The sequence below is a fragment of the Calliphora vicina genome, chromosome 2 (genome assembly GCF_958450345.1).
Source record: "Calliphora vicina chromosome 2, idCalVici1.1, whole genome shotgun sequence".
NCBI classification, from domain to species: domain Eukaryota; kingdom Metazoa; phylum Arthropoda; class Insecta; order Diptera; family Calliphoridae; genus Calliphora; species Calliphora vicina.
Window position 1 is genome coordinate 39,919,419 of NC_088781.1, and position 14,228 is coordinate 39,933,646.

The window sequence follows — 14,228 nt, forward strand, 5'->3', positions numbered from 1 at the left end:
AAATGAAAAAAAATAATAAATTTAAAAAAAAAAAAAATGTTAAAAAAACAATTCAAATTTTTTTTCCAAAGAATGAAAAAACAACTTTGGAAAAAAAAATTAATTTTGTTTGCCTAAAAATATTTAAAAATTTTATTTTGAAGTATAATTTGGTGAAGGGTATATAAGATTCGGCACTGTCAAATATAGCTCTCTTACTTGTTAATATTGGCTATATGACTTTTGAACGCGATTTTGTTTTTAATAACTCATATGTCATTTTGAAGGGTACATATCTATCATGTGTAAACAGCAAAGTTTTTTTTTTGCTTTGAATATGTCGAATTTTGTGCCAACAAAGCGTCATATGCGAGAAGTTTTGCTTTACTTCTTTAATTTTGAAAAAAGTGCCGCTGAACAACACCGATTGCTCACCAAAGCTTATGGAGAATGTGTTTCATCGGTTTCAAAGTACGAGAGATGGTTTGTGCGGATCAGAAGTGGTGATTTTGACACGGAAGTCAAAGATCGCCAAGGCCAGACAAAATAGTTTAAAGACCAAGAATAGGAGGCATGTCTACATGAAGATTGTTGTAAAACTCAACAAGAGTTTGCAAAATCATTGGGAGCTACCCAATCAGCAATTTCAAAACGTTTGCAAGCACCAGGATTCGTCCAAAAGCAGGTACCATACGAATTGAAGGCGAGAGACCTTGAAATACCATTTTGTATGTCTAAAATAAAAGAATTTTTATACAGAATCATTATTTGCGATGGAAGTGGATACATTACGATAACACGAAGCGTAATAGATCGTATGTGAAGCCCAGCCTAATCGAAACCAAAGGCAAATATCCATGGCGCTAAGGTAATGCTATGTATTTGGTGGAACCTACTATATATTATGAAATCTAACCAGAATATTGCAGGGAACCTGTACCGAGCACAACTGATTAGTTTGAAGCGAGCATTGACCGAAAAACGCCCAGAATATGCGGTCATCATGACAACGATAGGCCACATGTTACAATACCTTTTAAAAACTATTTAGAAAACAGTGGTTGGGAAGTTTTGCTTCACCCGCTTTATAGTCCAGACCATCCGACTACTATTTGTTTCGATCGAAGCAGAACGTTCTCTCTGGGGTACGCTTCACTTTGGAACAGAGTATCCGATACTGGTTTGATTCGTTCTTGGCCCCAAAAGATGAGCAGTCATTTTTGCTCAAAATACAAGTGTTGCCAGAAAGATAGCTAACAATGCCCAATATTTTATATTGTTCAAAGTTTCAAAATAATAAAAGCAAAAAATTTAAAAAAATCCAGAATTTGTTAGTCATACATACACTCAATGAAATCTATCCATTTACTATGATTTCAATTCAGATGATTTTAAAAAGTTTCCACTGACTTTTAGTTAAACCCTCGTAGTGTACGTTTGAATAGTTTATCATTTAAAACTTTTTAATAATAATAATAATAAATACAACAAAATAAAAATTCAGATTGTTATTATTGTTGAAGCGTTTCTCTTTTTTTATAATTATTTATTATTTGCTAGAGTACAAGTATTTGCATTTTTTTTAAATACAATCTATAAGTACAATAACAATGATGGCAGCCAACTGTGATAATAAATTTAAAAGCGCGTATCTTTCAGATAATAAATACTATTTATTATCATCGTCATCTAAAGTAAAATAAAACGACAAGATCTTGATCATAATCATTGTAGCGCATTGTCAAGTTAGAAAAAAAATAAAAATTAAAAATAAAAAATAAACAAAACACAATACACAATACAAAACTGATACTAAACTAACATACAATAGCGTAGTAGTAATCTCAATTACCAGCGTTTTAGTTGACGATCAACGCTGCTACTAAACGGAACTCTCACATATTAAATATAAAATTTTATATATTTTTTAAACAAAATATCTATAAAATTCCCACTTCGTTGGGGAACGCACACAATATATTGTATATAGAACAAAGAAAGAAAACTACGAAACATTTTTTCTTTAATTTAGTGACAGAAATACACTTAATTAAGTTTAAAAGAAAACCAAGATTATTAATTAAAAAAAAGAAAGAAAAAATAACATTGACTAATTGTTTTCAATTACTAATAATTGTAATTTAGTTTGTGCTTCAAAAACTCCGACAGCTAATGAACGAAAGTCATTATAATTTAAGAAGAAATTAAAACAGAAAACGTCAAGTATAACGGGCAACTAAAATGTCTTCCTCAAATAGTCCCTCAATGCATCGCTCGGTTTCGATGCCGGCCCAACCCCAGCCACTGCAAACGAAACCCATGAAACGTTCACAGGAAAAAGAAACTCTAGTGGAAGAGGATTATTATCCCGAAAGCCCCAGCTCGGAAAGACGTAATATGTCATTGGACGAAACTCGTGATCGTTTGGGATCCTATACTCAAAGTGCTAACAAGTGAGTTGAGCGTAAATTATATCTAGATACAATGTAAACAAAACATACGAGTGCGTATAAATATCTAGTAATTGTTTGGGTATTTGTCAAGTCAGATAGATTTATGTTGACAAATTGCAAATTACAGTGAATACTGGTGATAATTTATAGTGTTTTAAAGAGATAAGATTATGGAATGTATTTATGAAGTGTAAATTTTAAAGTAAAATATGTCAACAGGCTGAGCCCAGATAAATATCTAGATAATGAGTTTTAGTAAGGCTGGCCGGCAGGCCGTTACGAAAGCAGTCATTTTATAAAAAATAAATATGAATCAATCCAACAAAATGGAATAAAATTAGAGGCACTTGGATCTAAACATCACCAATGATTCATTTATTTTAAATATAAATAAATAGTGTACTAAATGTGTTCAAGCTGTCATAGAAATATTTCATTGATAGCTTTAAACTGAAACCACACGATTTCAATAAAATATTTATAGCTGCTGAATATCATCACATTTGTTTGCATTCAATATTGCGTGAATAGCATGCTTATTCATTTAAATTAAATCAAAGTATTTCAACAAAATATTTTTTTAGCTTTATAACAGGTTCAGTCAGTTAGTTATTTATTTAATTACGTTTTTATTATTTCTAATACATATTGTGTTACCTCTTTTATAGGTCTTCACAAGGCGTAAACTTTTACTTGTAAACAGTTTTCAAAAACAAAAAAATAAAAATGCTTAATCCATTTCATTTTCAAAAGCGGAATTGAACTCTGTGATATGCCTGTTGATGACGTTTCCACACTATCTACACGGTTGCCAACTCAATTGAGTCATTTCAAGACATCGATATTACCAATAATAACTACTGATTAACTGATAAAATAGCTAACATAATCAATATTAAATAAACATTTGAAAACAATTCCCAATAAAGTGATTGAACAGAATAAATATGAATGCGGTATATTTTTTTTTTCAAATTAAGAAGCAAAAAAAACTTAAATAATTTGGGATTATGAAATAAAATTCAAGCAATATTAAAGAAGACAAAAATACACTGACTTCTTCCCATCCCAAAGTACAAGCAATCGCAAAATAAATGATTATAACTATGTAACATCTAAACTACTAAACATATTTGAAAATTCGAACATCAATACGTCCCCTCAAGAAAGCATATAGACCATTATAACTGATTCTTATACGTGGTCAAAATTTGGTGAAATTCTACTTCCACAAAGTGGGTCAAAAGATCAATTGAAATATTACTTTTGTTCTAGATGTCTACAACACAAAAATTTTAAACTCAATTATTTCGAAATGGCAAAAAAATTATACACTATTGTTTTATAAGGGGACTAATAGAGAGTTGGACTTTCAGAATATTATTTTTTGAGTTGCAAGTTTGAAGCTCAGACAGCGCTACAGTCGAGTTCATAGCCGAGGTTACCAATTCAAATTTCTACGACACTTCAAATGTTAATAGTAAGTCCCCATCCATACTGTGAAACATTTGCTGCAAAACATTTCAGTTTGTTGCCGAAAGGGGAAAGAGGAATGGAAAAGGGTACTAAGTTTCATGTACATGAAGTTTTTGTTGAGTATGTCATTCACATTTATTCGTTCGTATTCGTGCTGTACAGAAATGTCAAAAACTGAAAAGCAAAAACTTCACTGTGTGGACACGATTGCAGTTTCAAAAGAGAATTTTAAAATGTTTTGCAGCAAAAGTTTCACAGTGTGGACCGGGACTAAATAAGTCGTACTTTGATATTTAATATTGTTTGTGGAGGTCTGAGTTTTAACCTCATACGGTGCTACAGTGTCGGTGTTCTGTCTTAGTTTTAAACCATAAAACGCAAAAAACCAAATTTGTTTTGTACTTAAAAATCATAAATTCATAAATAATATTCTAAAAGTACGACTTATGCTTATTGATATACTAATCTGTTATAAGGAGTGAGATCGAAAAAGTCTTAACATACATAAATGTTAATAAAAAAGAAACAACTGAACCTACAGTTTTGATTTTTTTTATTTGATTAATAATATTATTACAACTTACAAAAAATATTTGCCCAATTCACAATTGGTGTCGTAGCGTTGTATCTTTCTGGGACCATATTTACATATTGAGAACTACACCATCCCGGAGACGGTTTCTGGTTCCCCAGCTTTTTTTTTCGAAAAATATCGTCCGATAACTCTATCAGCCATAATTCTATAGGAGGTAACTTAAAATCAAAAAAAATATTTAAAATAGGATTCAGACTTTCTCCTTTTGGTCTTCGTGCACGCCTTATTCCATCAGAACCTTTTAAGTTGTATTTGGATTCATCAGAGAACAGTACTGTCGCCCATTTTGGAAACTCCAGTCGATGTGGGCTTTCTTCTTAACTGAATAATCCGGCTTCTACGCTCTTCTACGTATTGTTCTTTCGCTAATGCATAATCTTGCACTTGTTCTTACTTGACTAGATGATGCTCTTTTGATCAAGGAATCATCATATCGTATGGTTTTACGCGGACGTCCTCCAGATTGCACCGGTGATATGCGACCAGTCTGCAAAAACTAACGAAATAATCCTGGAAAAAACTGATCTGTTAATTGAGAATTTTTTACTCAATTTATGACGTGATAAGCCCGTTTTCCAGTCTTCAATAACTTTAATTTTAAATTCACTGGAGTACTTGTTCCTTGCCATTGTTTTTTTTTAAAGCATTCGATCGATATACATAGCCATGTCGGTCTGGCCGTACGTTGAAATCAACTTTCAGTTGCCCCAAATAACTTACATACATGATTTATACACCAATATATACGCTATAAACCCGGTTCGGTTGCTATTTAAAATCGAGAAAATTGGTCCATAAATGTATAAGATATAAGAAAAAACAATCTCGATTTAGCGAAGTCGATCTGTCTGTCCGTCTGTATGTTGAAATCAACTTTCTGTAACCTTCAAAAAACTTACATACATGATTCATACATCAATATATCCGCTATAGACCCGGTACGGTTGCTATTTGAAATCGAGAAAACTGAGATAAAAAAAAATATTTTTATAGTTCCAATCACTAATGCTGAATTTGTGAACATTTTTCGAAAACCCTTCAATTATGGTTTTTATAGTGTTTTCTGCCACTTTGTTCGAACAGGTTGTCCATCTCCGTTTAAAATCTACCACACTATTGGATACATTTTGTGTGCTCTTCAATTCACTTTTAACAAGAGCCCAGTATCTCTCCACTGGCCTTAGCTCCAGGCAGTTTGAAGGATTTACCTCTCTTGGTACACTCAAGACCTGCTTACCATAGTGAGAGGATGCCAAAAATAGTAAACACATTAAGAAGTTTTATGAATAGAAGCATCATCTTTTGTAAACATTCCTTGATGTAAATTTCGGTATTTATAGAGCCCTTTTTAACACATGTCATACCATGAACTTTTTGGGAAAATTTTCTGCTTTTGGGTAATAAACTTTTCTACAACATTCATTCGAGCATCAGCAACATAAAAATATTGACACGGAAGCTGCGAAAAATTTTGCAGATCATACGTTTTGTCATCCATTATACAGCAAGTATTTTTTTTTACTTCAATTTCTGTGCTTTGTCTTCGGCCTCTAAAAGTTCCTATCAGGAACTTTTTGAGCTTTGTATGTTTTTAAACTTACATTGGCTTTATCTTTTCGTACCAAATAGTCCGAGAACTGAGCTCCGGTTAGCTGCTTTCCTACCGGATGTGTTGGGAGCTCTTTTGACAATGCTTTCTATTTATTGGCTTTAGAAACATCATGAGAACCGTTCCTTGGAATCAGTTTGACGGCAGACCTTATTTAATGTAGTGGTCATTGTTAGCTATAACCTTTTCCCATATTTCTGGCAACATATGGATTCTAAGCCAAAAGAACTGCAAACATTTTTAGGACAAGAACGAATCAAGCCAATATCGGATACTCTGATCCAAAGTGAAGCGTATACCAGAGAAAGCGTTCTGAATCGATCTAAATAAAAAGTATTCGGGAGGGGCAAGGTCTGGACTATAAGGCGGGTAGGGCAAAACTTCCCAACCACTTCATTCTAAATACTTTTTAACAGGTATTGCAACATGTGGCCGAGGGTTTTCATGATGGAATATTCGGTTTCATGTCTGGCCGCATATTCTGGCAGTTTTTCGGTAAATGCTTCCATGTGATGGTCTGGCGAGATTTCGGCAGCTCATAATACATAGGATCATCCTTTTGCTCCCACTAAATACAGAGAATTACCTTAGCGCAATGGATATTTGACTTTGGTGCCGATTCGGCTGTTTGGTCGGGCATCATGTACGATCTCTTACACATCGGGTTATCGTAATGGATCCATTTTTCATTGTAAGTAATGATTCGGTACAAAACTGATTTTCTTTTATAGCGTTCAAGCATAATTTTGGACATGAAAAATTGTCTTTCAAGGTCTCTCAGCTTCAATTCGTGTTGTACCCAATTTCTCTGCTTTTGGATGAAAGCTATGACCCTTTCCCATCTTTCAGGAAACTTATGGATTCCGAGCCAAAAGAAATACTTTTCTTTTGAGGCCAAGAACGAATCAAGTCAATATCGGATACTCTGTTCCAAAGTGAAGCGTATCCCAGAGAGAGCGTTATGCATCGATTGAAACAAATATAAGTCGGACGGGGCAAGGTCTGGACTATAAGGCGGGTGAGGCAAAACTTCCCAACCATATCATTCTAAATACTTTTTAACAGGTATTGCAACATGTGGCCGAGGGTTTTCATGATGGTATTTTACGGTTTCACGTCCAATACTCGAATCAGTTGCGTTCGGTACAGGTTTCCTGTGATGGTCTGGTGGTCATGGGATTCACGAACGATCTCTTACGATTCGGGATCCATTTTTCATCGGAAGTAATGTCTCGGTGCAAAATTGATTTTCTTTCAAAGTCTCTCAGCTTCAATTCGTATGGTACTCAATTTCCCTGGTTTTTGGTGAATCGAGCTGCTTGCAAACGTTTTGAAATTGCTGATTGAGTAGCTCCCAATGATTTTGCGATCTTTGCCTTCCGTGTCAAAATCACCACTTCTGAACCGCACAATGAAACATATTGAATCGGTCTGCATCAGCGGCACGTTTTCAAATTAAAAAAGTAAAGCAAAACTTCCGGCACATGACGCTTTGTTGGCACAAAATTCGACATTTTCGAAGCAATAAACTTTGTTGTTTACACTATAATGTTCAATAACTAAGTGAAAATAAGTGTAATGGCGTTAACCATTGTAAATTCCGCATTTTAAGTGATACACCCAATAAAAAAAATACGCTTGAATTTTCTGGGATGGTAAGACGTTGGAAATAAACTCGTATTGAAAACAGACCCTTGATTTTGTAGTCTGGTTTTAAACAATAACTACCTTACGATCATCCAAAATATTCGAGAAGGATTTTTAGGAAATTTATTTCATTTAAAGAAGTGGCCACTTAAAATCGGTACGGATTAAAGCTAGCATAACTTTTAAACGAAACAACGTATGTTAACATTTTATACATGAAATTAAAGGTAATTTATTAAGCTATAAATAAAATGTAACTGTAGGTTTATGTGTCTTTATTGCGAATAAATTTTCTGGCTTTTCTTCTTATGCCTCCCATTAATAGCTGCACAACTTTTCTTCACACTTCTACCGTTATTCCAGGATATTTATTCCACTTTTTTCTCATAAAAAGTTATGTGTTTTGGTGTTATTATCATTATACCACTTCATAGTTGTATTTGAGAAATGACAAGTTGTCATTGAATAATGACAACTTGGCTAAAACTTTGTATCAGATGTATGACGTCTTATAAATGACAGCAATCGCTTTTCGAAACTCTCTTTTTATATATAATTCTGAAAATTCTTTAAAAACATGTCTGAAAAGCTTGACTCTTCAAACAATTTTACGTTCAATTTTACGTATTTATGTATATTTAAAGGCCACGCAACCTCGAGCTGCCGAGACGTAAAATTTTTGATCTGATATCTGCCGAAAATCAGATTTTGGCTATCTTATAACCCGACAAAGTCGAATTTTCTAGATATTTGTGCACAATTTTTTCTCTAGCTTCTTTTTCCATTGTGTCTACACTTTTTAAAACTTAACATAATGACTTGCAATTCATTGTAGAATAACGGTAGATTTGTTGTTATAAACGTATGTAAATCCTTTTCCATTTTGATAACAGGGGGCGTTGTTATGATTACTACAGTGCGTACCGATTTTAAGTGGGCACTTCTTTATTCTGGACGTGTCATTTAAAAGTGCAAAAACTATGACTAAAAATCACCATTTAACCTTGTTTGTAAATAATTAATACATTAAAATGTTTAAAATTTCAATAAGACAAAAGATAAATGTTAAAACAAATTATTTAATTACATTTTTTACAGCTTTCTTACCACGGAATGGGCTGGCAGTACCATAGAACTTAATACAGATCTTCGAAGAAATGGTAAATAAAACTATATCAAGCTGTTAATAATACAAAACCCCTTAAACCTACCATTAAAATCCTTCTACAGAAGTTGATACCTTTTACCATCGCCGCAAACCGTATCGTGTGATCGAGAAGAATGGTCGGGAAAATGTTTCGTTTAAAAAAATTCCGGAAAAATCATGGCGTTATATAAGGGATTTTGTAACAACACTGGTAAGGTGGATCTTACCTCAGAGATTTTTAACATATACAACATCAACCAGCACTGTAAATAATACACAAACACCATATAACAACTGTGATGATCAAAAATTAACAAAAGATCATAAAATTTTAAAGGATACTGAAAATGATGACCATAAAATTAGTGATGCGAATGCAATTAGTGATGATGAAATAGAGAGTAGTAGTAATAATAAACGTGTAATCTTTGGTTTATACGATTAGAGATTCGAATTCTATGTTAACAACTATTAACAATTTATTAACATTTAACAACAGCATTTGTCTACCTTTACATACTCTATGTTCGTTCTATTATCTGATATTATATTATATTTTAAACAATAAAAGTCTGTTTGTCATACATACAAATTAATCTACTAATTCAACTCATTTCCATGTGTCCAGAATGATTGACGACGATGCATTGTAATGTTTAACAATTTGAGTTTTAAATGTCTTTTTAATTTAGATTGAATTAGAATGGAAATATATGTTGACCATGTTTATTGGTAGTTATTTTCTAAGTTGGACATTCTTTGCCATTCTCTGCTATATGGTGGCATTTTCCCATGGCGATCTTATGTTTGACGAAGTGACAGGTGAACGTTTGGGCGAGGGCAAAAATCCTTGTATTATTGGCGTTTATGATTTTACATCGATGTTTATTTATTCGTTTGAAACTCAGTCCACCATTGGCTATGGCGAAAAGTATCCCAGTGAAGAGTGTCCGGAGACCATGTTTTTATTTATTTTACAAATAATTGTTTCCATCGCCATCGAAGGGGGTATGATAAGTATTATTTATGCTAAAACTGCTAGACCGGCTAAGCAATTAACTAAATTAAAATTTAGTGACAAAGCAGTGGTATGTAATTGATGGAATACCACTCAGAAGTGAGTATACACCAAAAATTATTGGATATTTTTTAAGATAATGAAAATTCTAAAATTTATCCATCGATTCAAATTTTAAAGTTTCGGTTTGTTGGACATTTTTGGTATAATGATTTTCATGATCTTAAAAAAATCAAACAATTTGCTGGTGTTTACTCACTTTTGAGGCTGTGTGTATGTATAGAATAAGTAGATTTAAGTCCTACTTAATATTTATAAATTTCTCCATAGATTTGTCATCGCGATGGTAAATTATGTTTACTATTTCGCGTCTGTGATCCTAGGGAACAACAAACTATTGAGTCCAAAATTCGAGTTTATATGATCATTGATAAACCGTAAGTTTTACAAAATCTAATTAAAATAAAATATTTCAATTATTTCTCTATTGTAGCACCAAAGAAGGTGAATTAATTAAAACCCATACTGAATTAAAACTGGAAAATAAGGGTCAACAGATTATTGTATGGCCGGAAATTGTTTGCCACGTTATCGATGAAACCTCTCCACTGGCACATTTCAAATGCGCTAAAGATGTCACCAGTGCCCAGTTTGAATTGTATGTCAGCATCGTTGGTGTTTCTGCTGCCACAGCTCAAGTTACCGAAGCCAGAACTTCGTATGTGCCGAGGGAGATCTTTTGGGGTCAACGTTTTATAAATATCATAAAATATGATAGCATAAATGAACGTTATGATATCGATTATGGTAACTTTAATACTACAATATCGGTAAGTTTTATTGACAATTACATAGTTGTGGAATAATTTTAATTAATTCAATTTGATTGAAAGGTTGATATGACCCATGATTTGGACAAGATAGAAGAAATCGATTGTGAATAAAAAGGTGATAAATGATATACCAAATTCCTAGATATAAGAATATATATAATCACCCCCCTATCGCGAGTCAATATTTCACATGAAATATGTTCCCTTTTCCCATTTTTCGTTCATGCTCTTTGTTTACGTGAAAAAATTCCCCATGTTGTGAAATATTTAGATGGAATTTTGTAAACAATAAACAGCTGTTACGAACAAAATCAACTATTGTGAATGAAAAGTTCATGGGAATATCACGATAGCAATTTTCCCTTCGAGGGAAATGGATATTTCATGATAACATAAATTTCATATGTTTTTCACGATAGGGGTGAATATGTAGATAAAATATATAATCTAAACTTGAAATTCCTATAAAAAGTATTGTAGATGTAGTTAATTTTATTAAATAAATAAATAAATAATGGAAACCTTTATGTAATATAAATCAATTTTTTAATAATCGACACAAACTAAAAGTAAAGAAAACGAGAAGACAAATGCTTTGATTAAAACAAACTTCCAATTGGGAACTAAGCAACAAAAATCTGGTATTTGCGGAAGCTGGAGAGTAAACGTATAGCTCACTCTCTCCCATACATAAGACATTATTTTTGTGCGTTGAGTTTACAATTGATAGCAGGTTGTTGTAATCACAGCTTTTGTTTTCTAGCTTACAATAGATCATTTATTCCATAACATTACTGCTTTTAAGAAGTACTTTTTTGAAATACATATATGAATAAATTATATTTCCTTAAGTGCTTCGAAACGGCAGTAAATTTTTTGCTCTTTAAATTCTCTGAACTTTAGTTAAATAGAATTGGCTGGACAGTTGAATATGTGGTGGTGTCATAGGGATTCTGCTCATATAATGGACATCAATTGGGTTCGGCTCGATATCTGCTGCGATATTAAGCATGTTTAATAAACATCTTTCGGATCTTGTAAAAAAATAATTAAAGAACACATGAAAGATATCCCAGGATACGTCCGATGTTAAGCGTAAGTGGACCATCTCGTCCAAAAACATAACGGAAGCAACTATAAAATCTTTAATGATAGGATTTCTGGAAAAAGTGGTTTGCCCAAAAATATTTAGAACAGAGTGACATGGGGTTGGCCGAACAGCTAAAAAGGTGAAGGATATCATGGGGATTATCACCAAAGACTGGAAATATGTATATAATTTTCGTATATACAAAGATATTTTCTGACATGCGTCGTCGGTGGAACCCTAACTCCGTTATGTAGAAATTAGTGTGGTTCCTGCGTGTCATCCCAGAAAGAACTAGCGAGAAATCAAGCTGTTGTGTTCCTTGGCCATCTGTATCCTTATGATGATGGTGTTCCGAGGAAATCTGTGGCCAAGTTATTATTAGTTTAGATATTTTGAGTTTTTATATAAAAAATCGATTTTTGGTCAGAAATATGAGTGATCACAGATCGAACTCCTTTTCTTGATTAAACGCTTATTGGCCAAGTTATTAGCGAATTTAGATATTTTGAGTTTTTATATAAAAAATCGATTTTTGGTCAGAAATATGAGTGATCACAGATCGAGCTTATTGGCCAAGTTATTCGCGAGTTTAGATATTTTGAGTTTTTAAATAAAAAATCGATTTTTGGTTAGAAATATGAGTGATCACAGATCGAACTGCTTTTCTTGATTAAACGCTTATTGGCCAAGTTATTAGCGAATTTAGATATTTTGAGTTTTTATATAAAAAATTGATTTTTGGTCAGAAATATGAGTGATCACAGATCGAGCTTATTGGCCAAGTTATTAGCGAGTTTAGATATTTTGAGTTTTTATATAAAAAATCGATTTTTGGTCAGAAATATGAGTGATCACAGATCGAACTCCTTTTCTTGATTAAACGCTTATTGGCCAAGTTATTAGCGAATTTAGATATTTTGAGTTTTTATATAAAAAATTGATTTTTGGTCAGAAATATGAGTGATCACATATCCAGCTGCTTTTCTTGATTAAACGCTTATTTGCCAAGTTATTAGCGAATTTAGATATTTTGAGTTTTTATATAAAAAATCGATTTTTGGTCAGAACTATGAGTGATCACAGATCGATCTCCTTTTCTAGATTAAACGCTTATTGGCCAAGTTATTAGCGAATTTAGATATTTTGAGTTTTTATATAAAAAATCTATTTTTGGTCAGAAATATGAGTGATCACAGATCGAGCTTATTAGCCAAGTTATTAGCGAATTTAGATATTTTGAGTTTATATAAAAAAAATCAATTTTTGGTCAGAAATATGAGTGATCACAAATTGAGCTCCTTTTCTTGATTAAACGCTTATTTTCCGTAAATAAACGGTGTTGAGCTCACCTTATCAAGGGGAGCCAACTATTTATAGACCTTCCTTTATAATAAATTATGGAAGAATTGGGGACTAAGATTGGATTTACACATCGACTTCAACGTTTAATTGTAGATGGTACAAATTGTAGCTGATGATTGTGGTGGTGATAATTGGAGGTTACACGCAGTTAAAAATCATGGATATCCTTGTGAAGTCCGTACAGTCACATACAAAATGGCGGTTCAGATAGTTTAGGAAGCAATGTAAATGACAGGACCCCGCCCTGAGGGAGAGGAGAATATATAACAGGGATATCGGTCTGTACGATAAACCTTTGTTCTCGATTTTTCCAGACTTCATCAGGGGACATGTGTCAAGGCAATTTGGCTGGGCGTAAACCCAACGAAAAGACGTACTCTTTACCAGGTAAGGTAAGGAGTTTTAATTTTCCGTAAATAGACGGCGTTGAGCTCACTTTATCAAGGGGAGCCAACTATTTAGAGACCTTACTTGATAATAAATTATGGATGAATTGGGTAGGACCAGGCATGGCAAATTTGATTTACACATCGGTTGTAAGGCCCAGTATTACTTATGGTTGCACGGTTTGATGTGAGGCAATGAGAAAAAGTAGTAATTGGAAGATAATCAGTAAAGTTCAGAAGCATAGCTTTATTGTATGAAGAGCAAAATTAAAAATAAACAAACTCACATCGAAATCAGGTTTTAGGTTTTTAAATCATTATTATTTCCTGGTTCCGAAAAGTGTATGTATTAAGCCTCTACAGCATTTAAGAATGTTTGCGCTGGGGTGGGCAGATGCCCTCCCTTATCTACGCCAATGCTGTCGGGAATCGAACCCGCAACCCTCAGAATAATAGCCCAGCACACTACCGTCTAGTCTATCGGGGCACCCTTGGATATACTCCTTAACTTACTGTCAATTGAAGAATATGTGACAAGTGTGCGGCTAGGAACTTGCTTAGACTCTTTGAATCTGCTCTGGTAAGACCAAAGTGGTAGGTAACACGATAATTTTGTACTGGCTAGTATCCCTA

At 33.2% G+C, this 14,228-nt stretch overlaps 1 protein-coding gene across 1 annotated transcript; it reads left to right on the forward strand.

Moving 5' to 3' along the window:
- Positions 1 to 1,630: 1,630 nt before the first annotated feature.
- On the forward strand, positions 1,631 to 11,289 carry Irk3 (Inwardly rectifying potassium channel 3). Its single transcript, XM_065501566.1, has 7 exons — positions 1,631 to 2,432; positions 8,858 to 8,919; positions 8,990 to 9,117; positions 9,599 to 9,994; positions 10,255 to 10,361; positions 10,418 to 10,754; positions 10,818 to 11,289. Exons 1-7 carry the CDS (start codon positions 2,221 to 2,223, stop codon positions 10,866 to 10,868), a joined length of 1,293 nt encoding a protein of 430 aa, XP_065357638.1. The 5' UTR covers positions 1,631 to 2,220; the 3' UTR covers positions 10,869 to 11,289.
- The last annotated feature ends 2,939 nt before the right edge of the window (positions 11,290 to 14,228 follow it).